We start from the raw sequence: 9,113 nt of genomic DNA on the forward strand, positions 1-9,113 counted from the left end.
AAAAAAAAAAAAAAAGAATCTAGTTTTTCAAAAAACAATTCTGAAAACCATATTACACCAACCAAAATACCATTATTTTGGTATTAGGAAAAGAGCAGTGGGATACCATTATTTCAATCATCAGTCTCGTCCTAGTTTCCCCAGAAAATCTGGAGCAGCTGTCCTTAGTCTTTCCTGTGTTTTGCAGTAATTAACATTATAAACAAATGAGTCTTTTTACGAAGGATCAGGGGACCAGAGTGTGGTCTTACCGCTGTCTGTTACCTTGGGCATGTCATTTATAGGTTCCTCTATTAGATAAATTTTGAGTCTTTGTAGTCAAAATGGATTTTATTGTCCTGGTTAAAAAACTGGATGTTAATGAGTAAGCATTCATTCTGATGTCATTCTCCATCAGAGAATATAATATTTTCTTCTGCAGTTTTTCATATGATGGCAGGTGGAAGCAAAAATTACAGACATCTGTGGACTTTCCATTAGAAAATCTTGACTTGTCACAGTATGTTATTGGTCCAAAGAACAATCTGAAGAAATACAACCTGTTTTCAGTTTCAGTAAGTATCTCCTTGAACTAATGATTTTTTGTTTCAAAGCATGGTTTGCATGGTTTCTTACCCTAGAGTAAGAACAACTTAAACTGTTATTTAAAATACCAATTTCAAAGCTTTAAGTTAAGTTGATTTTCTGTCTTGTTTGGCATAGAATCACTACGGCGGGCTGGATGGAGGCCACTACACTGCCTATTGCAAAAATGCAGCAAGACAACGGTGGTTTAAGTTTGATGATCATGAAGTTTCTGAGATCTCCGTTTCATCTGTGAAGTCTTCAGCTGCTTATATCCTCTTTTATACTTCCTTGGGACCACGAGCAACTGATGTAGCCACATAAAGAGATATAGGTTTTGAGCTAATTATCTTTTAAAAGTCTCAGCAACACAACTCTTGAATTGCTTATAAAGGCAATGGGGTAGCTAGCTGTAGCCGGCCACTTAGCAGAAACCTAGGACAGTGAGAGCTGTGTTACTCGTACTATATAATTAGGTCAGTGCTATTATCAAAACTTGACAAATAATATTTAACAAGTATTTCAGTAAGCATCCCTTACAGGTACCATTTACTTCAAAACAACTTTTTTAGCCTGCTCCAAAGTTCAAATAATTAACTAGCTAAGCATTATTATTCTACTAATCGAAAAACCATTGTATCCCTTTTTTTCCCTTTTCACTGTTATGGCCTTTTTACATTTCTAAATCGCAGCTTGACTTACTATGAATAATCCAGAATGATGTAAAGCAGATAGGCATGTATGTGTACATATTTATTGCACACTTGCACATCAAATCCATGTACATAGTTTAACATATGGTTCTTTTGTGAAGCCTAGAATTCAGAGAATTGCTTTTTTCTTTCCTTTTCTTTTTTCTTTCTTTCTTTTTTTTTAGCCTATTCTGAGTAAATGACAGGGCAAAGCTATTTTTCTGTTGTCTTTGGGCTGTATTTGTGCACTAAATCTTTATTCTAAAAAATAAATGGAAACTTTCTTTAATTTTTTTAAAATGAGAGTTTCATTTACACCTACATTAAAATCTTAATGAGAAAAATAATGTATTATCAAACATAGGACAGTAGAACCATAGATTTTTATACACACACACATATAAATATACCACACAAGTCCCACCACATTGGTTTTAGTGCACTTACCCTGTTGAATCAGGACTCAATTCCATTCATCCTTCAACTTGATAGTGGAACTTCAGATAGCATTTCAGAGTTGGAAGTCGAAAGAACATAATAACTTATACTTTCCAGAGTAGAGTTATCAAATATTCTTAAGAACTAAGTGAATTATGCATTATGTACCGTATGAACCACAGCTTTACAGAGTGACATATTAAAAGAGATAAAGGAGCTTGGAATTTATCATTTACCTCAGGGACCCAGCTGCCATACATGAAGTCAGTAACTACTTCATACAAAACTAAGATAATAAAATGCTTCTGAAAGATGTCACCATTAGCAGGTTCTCAGGGAGAAAATTAAAGGATGGGTTTTGAATTGTGGAGTTATTAACCTTTTCATGTTTGACAATGAAGTCTAAGACAGTATCTTGACTAAATTACTGTATCAATGAAATATTTTTAGATCACATTCTTAAGTTCACAGCCATTTGAAAACAAAAATTATTTTTGTTTAACTCCATGAAGTATCTTTGGAAAATAATTTGTTTAATATATACAATTATAAGATATTTTATGATAGAAATCCACACTAATAAACACTGAATTTTGAAACCTGAAGTCAGTATGTAACCTACAGTGCTTTGAAAGCCTTTATCCATTAGCATTTATTTCATCATCTTCACACTGCCTTTTTCAGTCTTCTTTGCTAAAGACTTACCTTATACAACGTTACATTATATGTCAAAAAGACTTAAAAATGTTAGTGATGCAATTTAGCTGTAACAGTTTATTGACAACACAAAACTTTACTACCAGTTTCTGACTGCTTGTTTTGCAGTGTTGAGTAAACAGCATTTTCCTAGCTCTTGCATTTTTTTGTAGGTATAGAAAAGGGTTGGCAGCTATAGAACAGGAGATATGCTGTAGCTGTTTGAACCGAAGTATCTGGAATCTCACTGACTCGTGTGTCATCAAAGCTATACCAGGCCTGGGTGACTGAGTTCTTGCAGAAAGCTGTGTAGTGGCCACCATCCAGATCACCAAAGTGGTTCTAGGGGAGGAAGGAATTTCAGACTTAGTATTCACATGCAAATGCTCTAAATACTAGAACAAAAAAGATAGGGCCAAGAAATACTTTTTAAATTGACCCTTATGCTAAATTTAAAAAGATAATTTTAAGTTAAATTATATATACAGCCTCCTATTTTTCATTTCATTGGAACTGCTTATATGTTGTACCTACTCTTTAACATCTGTGAAGGAAGTGAGACAGTATTTGGCAGCATCTGATTAATACAGTTAATATTTACTCAACACTTCCTGTGTATCACCTACTAAACATTAAAGGAAAATTTAAAAGAAGTCATCTTTCCTAAACTTTTAATTGTAAGGAAGGTAGTGTAAGACACAAAAAGACATTTAATATTGGGACAAGACATTTAAACAATTATTTGGTATAGCACAAGTTCGGGGGGCTGTGTAGTAACAATTCCCTCCCTCAATCTCCTAAGGTCCAAAAAAAAGAACATAATACATAATATGCCCCACTCTCCTTTTCCATGTCTTTCCTAACCTGTTACAGGATTTTTTGAAACAGAGACACTGGAGCAACTTTCTCCAGAGGTGTTAAGGAATACTACCGGAGTCAGCAAACCAAGCATGGCTCATGGGTAAAATCCAGGCTGTTTTTGTATGACCCTTGTGTTAACAATGGGTTTTATATTTTTGTAAATAGACTTATTTGTATATTTAAAAATCCAAATAATAGTTTGTTACATATGAAAATCAGATGAAATTCAAATGTAAGTGTCTTTAAAAAATTTTATGGGAACACAGCCATGCTCATTTGTTTATACTTTCAGTGGCTGTTTCAATATTATGACAGTAAAATTAAATAGGTGCAATAGTAACTATATGGCCTATGAAGCCTAAAAGATTTACTGTCTGGCCTTTCACAGAACAAAGGGCTGACCCTTGGTGTAGATGGAAGAAAATGGTTTATTTTTTAATTTCATGGTGGGGCCTTGCTATGTTGTCCAGGCTGGACTGAACTCCTGGGCACAAACAGTCCTCCCTTGTCAGTCTCCTAGCTAAGACTACAGGCATGTGCCAGTGTGGCTGGCTCGTAAATGAATTTTTTTTTTTTTTTTTTTTTTTTAGAGACAGAGTCTCACTTTGTCACCCTTGGTGGAGTGCCGTGGTGTCACAGCTCACAGCAACCTCCAGCTCTTGGGCTTAGGCAATTCTCTTGCCTCAGCTGGGACTACAGTCACCTGCCACGATGCCTGGCTATTTTTTCTTGCAGTTTGGCTGGGACCAGGTTTGAACCTGCCACCCTTGGTATATGGGGCTGGTGCCCTACCCATTGAGCCACAGGTGCCACCCTGTAAATGGATTATTGTCAATTTCACTTGTGAATTCAGGTATACTACCACTCAATTATCTTAGTGAAATCATGTAACTTTTGTGAGATTTGACTTCACATCTATTAACATGGGAATAAATCTTGTCTTATACAGCTATTATTAGATATCTCATGTATCTAATAATATGTAAAGACAATCCCTGGTCTTTGTAACCAGGGTGCTTGGGTTTTGAAGGTCACACAAGGAGATGGGAGATAAAGTCTTTGGCCCCTACAAGGTAAGAAGGTGGACTGAAATCCTCATTTGAAGCCAGTCCCTTAAAAAGATTCACTCTCAATGAAAGAATAAACTAAAAGGGAAAATGCACCCTCTAGTGCAGCGGTTCTCAACCTGTGGGTCGCGATCCACAGGAACTATATTAAAGGGTCACATCATTAGGAAGGTAAGAACCACTGCTCTAGTGCTTGTGTTAGCTTGGACTTTGGGTAAAGAGAATGAAAGTCATTTCTGGGAATTCGTTACCACAGACCTGCCTTTTCACCACTTGGGATACAAATTTACACTGTCACCTGGGAATCTTGTATATTTATTTATTTTATTGTTATTTTTATTATTTTTTTCTTTCCAGACAGAGTCTCACTATGTCGCCCTCAGAGTGCCATGGCGTCATAGCTCACAGCAACCTCAAAGTCTTGGGTTTTAGCAATTCTCTCTTTTTTTTTTTTTTTGAGACGGAGCCTCAATCTGTTGCCCTGGGCATAAGAGCTCAAAGCAACCTCCAACTCCTGGGCTCAAGATTTTCCTGCCTCTGCCTCCCAAGTAGCTGGGACTATAGGCACCCGCCACAACGCCTAGCTATTATTTTTGTTGGAGTTGTCGTTGTTTAGCTGGCCCAGCCTGGGTTCGAATTGACAGCCTCAGTGCATGTGGCCAGCGCTATAACCACTGTGCTATGGACACTGAGCTGAATATTATGTATTTAATATGAAAATCTTTCTGGGGTGCTTGGCAGAAAGAAACCATCTCTTTCTGTATTGATGTCCCTTCACTCAGGCTTCACAGGATATCCACATATAAAACTCCAATGAAGCTGAGCTCTCAACTCAAAATAACTACAATAAAGAAGTAAACAATTCACCATAAGTAAAGTCAAAAAGCAATAAATTGCAAGATTAAGCTCCCAAGGACTTTAGATAATAGAATTATCACAGTCCAGACTACAAATAAAGTATATTTAAAGACATTTAAGAGAAAGAAGCAAACTTTGAAAACGAAAGCAGAAATGAAAAATAACAATACAGTCAGCCCTCCATATCTACAACTTCCATGGAATCCACCAACTGTGGACAGAAAATATGTGGAGGAAAACATACAAATACATAACAGAAACTTAACTTTTTACATGGTATTTACACTGTATTAGGTATAAGTAATCTAGAGATGATTTCAACTATATGGGAGGATGTGCAAATACTCTGCCATTTTATATAAAGAACTTGAGCATCTGTAGATGTTGGTGTCCATAGGGATCCTGGAACCAGCCTCCCTACCCCCAGAAACCTAGGTATAAGTGTACTGGAAATAAAGATTTAATGGATAGATAAGTACATAGAATTAAAGAGAACAAATAAACTATAAAAAGATTCCTCCAAAGCTGGAGGAATTACCAGGAATGAAGTGGTGATGGAAAATATGGGTTGAGGCATGGAAAACTGAATGAGAAGATTGAGTGTATGTCTAACTCAGGGTTCTAGGAGGAGAGAATGGACAGTACAGAAGCAAGGTACTATTAAAAGGTGACAATGGCTGAAAATGATTAATAACACATGAATTTTCAAACTGAAGCAGCACAGTGGGCCAGGTGCACACCTGTACTCCCAGCTACTTGAGAGGCTGAGGTAAGAGAATCACTCCAGCTCAAGGGTTTGAGGTTTCAGAGAGCTATGATGACACCACTATACTTTAGCCCAAGTGACAGGACAAGACCCTGTCTTAAACATCAGTGAACATAATATTGTGAAATGCTTCAGAACCACAAAGGTAAAGGGGAGAAGCTTAAAAGCAGCCAGATAGAAGAGTTTACCAGCACACACAAAAAAGATAACCTGCTGGTAGACATTTTTATGGCAGCTGTAGAAACCAGAAATAAAATAGCTTCAAAATGATGAAGGGAAATAATTGTCAATGTAGAATTTGATTTCTAGTTAAATTATATTCAAGAATGAAAGTAAACTAAACACTTTTCCAATGACAGAGGTTGTAAAACGGACCGTGGCTGAAAAGTCTAAAGTAGGTGTTGTGTGAATAAATGAAATTGATAAAGAGGCAGAAGTTACACGTAGAAGACAGTGGTTAGCAAAAAGACTGGTAAAGATCCTGGCAAATGTAAACCAATGTGAACTGTATAAGATCATGGTAGATAATGCCTCTTTTGGAGGCAAATTAAAATAAGTTAAAACCAAAATGCGTGAAAACAGTAAGAGTAGTTCAGTGATCAGAATTTTTTTTTTCCTATTTAGTACCAAATTTTCACCTGGTTCAGGTGAACTTTATAGCAACAGGCTGTTGCTAAGGCACTACTTTGGCATTCAGCTATTCTCTTTAAGCTGATTTATTCATCATTCACCAGAGAAATTTAAGTGTTAATCCTCCAACCCAGATCGGAAACTCGGGTATGAAATCAAGGCATTGGTAATAAGTGTCTCTAGCATGCCAGGTGCTAACACCTGTAATCCTACCACTCTGGGAGGCTGAGGCGGGTAGATAGCTTTAGCTCACAGGTTTCGAGATCAGCCTGAGCAAAAAGTGAGAAAGTGAGACCTCATCTCTAATAAAATAGAAAACTGAGGCAAGAGGATGACTTGAGCCCAAGTTGGAGGTTACTGTCAGCTATGACTCCAGTGCGCTGTACCCAGGGCGACAGCTTGAGACTGTCTCAAAAAACAAAGTGTCTCTAGCATGGACAAGAGAAGGATGGTTTTTGTTCTTACAAACCAGAAGTGTCAAAGCCCCTGTCATATTCTACCACAGTATCCCTCCCATTCATCCCCTCTACAGCATCCCCTGTAGTGGCGTTTACCCGCACAGGTCTGCCTTCTCCATAGGCTGTAAGAGCTTAGAAGTCAAGGACTGTGTCCACATTGCTTCCTTCTATCTCCAGTGCCTGGCACTCAGCAGGAGCTGATGAGTATTGATTCCCTTAATGTTTGAGTGGTCTTCTCTATCAGCCTAAAGACCTGCTCAATTCCTGCTACTTTATTTGTTGAGGAGGGAAAGTAAAACTAGTAGTGTTATCTACAACAGCTTGCAAGTGTTCCCTGGGTCCTTGATTTAACTGGTCTGCAGAATTAAAATGTTAAGAGTCTTCTATTTGTTTGGGAGGAGAGTATGAGGATCTTGATTGACTTTATCCTTTTAGTATGAAAGCTTTAATTTTTAGTATAATTGTTAAAGAACCAAAATAAAATGTATCATTTCCAAGGTTGTAGAGGAAAAATAGACTAAAGAAAGCTTACCTGATTTAGTAGTAGGCAAGAACTATGGGAGTAAATGACTAGAGAAATCAGGTTAACAAAGCAGAAAAGAAGGTGAAAAAATCCATAAACACTTAAGAAATTACCATGTTATTTACAACAGAAAGAAATAACAAAAGTAGGATAAAAAAAGCTAGGTGCCCATAGCTCAGTAGTTAGGATGCCGGCCACATAGGCCGAGGCAGGCAGGTTCAAACCCAGCCTGGGCCTGCTAAAGAACAATGACAACTGCACCAAAAAAATATCTGGGGTGTTGTGCCTACTTGGGAGGCTGAGGCAAGAGAATCGTTTGAGCCCAAGAGTTTGAGGTTGCCATGGCACTCTACCAAAGGCAACACAATGAGACTGTCTCCAAAAAAAAAAGATACTTAGGCTGGTCACAATGGCTCACACCTGTAATCTAGCACTTTTGGAGGCTGAGGTGGGTTGATCGCCTGAGCTCAGGAGTTCAAGACCAGCCTGAGCAAGATTGAGACCTATTGTCCCTAAAAAATAGCCAGGCATTGTGGTAAGTACCTGTAGTTTCAGGTACTTGGGAAGCTGAGGCAAGAGGATTGCTTGAGTCTGAGAGTTTGAGGTTGATTTGAGTTCTCATAGCTCTCATAGGCCTCATCCATGGCACTCTACCAAGGGTGACAAAGTGAGACTGTGTCTCAAGCAAATAAATAAATAAGATACTTAGGAATAAATGTAAGATAGCCAAGACCTCAATGGAGGAAATTGTAAAATCTTATTGAATGATGCTAAAGAGAATCCTAGATAAACAGAGAGATGTACCATTTTGCATGGATTAGAATACTAAATTCTCAAATTCTCTTTATAGTGAAGGCAATGAAAATAGGATTTTTTCCCCTTAAAAAAATAAACAGGAAGACCTGGGAGTAGTAGCACATGCCTGTAATCCTAGCACTCTGGGAGGCTGAGGCCGGTGGACTGCCTGAGCTCAAGAGTTTAAGACCAGCCTAAGAGCAAGACCCTGTCTCTAAAAATAGCTGGGCATTGTGGCGGGCACCTGTAGAGATTCAATCAGTAATAAGTCTCAGGACTAAATGACTTCACAGATGAATTCTATCAAACACTTAAAGAACTAATACTAGTCCTTCTCAAACTCTTTCAAAAAAAATCAAACCAGAGGCAATAATTCCAAACTTACTTCACAAGGCCAGCATTACCCTGATAACAAAGCCAAAGAAGATAGTACAAGAAAATTATAGGACAATATCCCTGATGAACATCGATGCATAGATCCTTAACAAAATACTAGCAAAGCAAATTCAACACATTAACAGAATAATCCACCATAACCCATTAAGATTTATCAGAGAATCCAAGGATGGTTTAACCTATGAAAAGCAATAAATGTGATATATCACATTAACAGAATAAAGGATAAAGACCATATGATGGCTCAGTGCCTGTGGCTCAAGTGGCTAAGGCGCCATCCACATACATCTAATGTGGCGGGTTCGAATTCAGTCCAGGCCTGCCAAACAACAATGACAACTACAACCAAAAAATAGCCAGGCGTTGTGG

At 37.8% G+C, this 9,113-nt stretch overlaps 2 protein-coding genes across 3 annotated transcripts in view; one reads left to right on the forward strand and one right to left on the reverse strand.

The window, feature by feature from the left end:
• The window catches only part of LOC100966321 (ubiquitin carboxyl-terminal hydrolase 8), a 34,983-nt gene extending 32,824 nt beyond the window's left edge, over positions 1-2,159 (forward strand). Inside the window, exons 12-13 of one of the 2 annotated variants that reach the window (XM_023510073.1) lie at positions 422-554; positions 703-2,159. In XM_023510073.1, the coding sequence (XP_023365841.1) occupies positions 422-554; positions 703-888 (319 nt within the window). In that variant the 3' untranslated portion in view covers positions 889-2,159. The remainder of the gene's footprint in view (positions 1-421; positions 555-702) is intronic. The other variant, XM_023510074.1, reaches the window with a different exon arrangement.
• An 83-nt stretch (positions 2,160-2,242) lies between these two features.
• The window catches only part of USP50 (ubiquitin specific peptidase 50), a 35,799-nt gene continuing 28,928 nt past the window's right edge, over positions 2,243-9,113 (reverse strand). Inside the window, exon 7 of the mRNA XM_003784351.2 lies at positions 2,243-2,732. Within this exon, the coding sequence (XP_003784399.1) occupies positions 2,541-2,732 (192 nt within the window). The 3' untranslated portion in view covers positions 2,243-2,540. The remainder of the gene's footprint in view (positions 2,733-9,113) is intronic.

This window comes from Otolemur garnettii, unplaced genomic scaffold, assembly GCF_000181295.1.
Source record: "Otolemur garnettii isolate 467f Iridium unplaced genomic scaffold, OtoGar3 scaffold00011, whole genome shotgun sequence".
Taxonomy (NCBI): domain Eukaryota; kingdom Metazoa; phylum Chordata; class Mammalia; order Primates; family Galagidae; genus Otolemur; species Otolemur garnettii.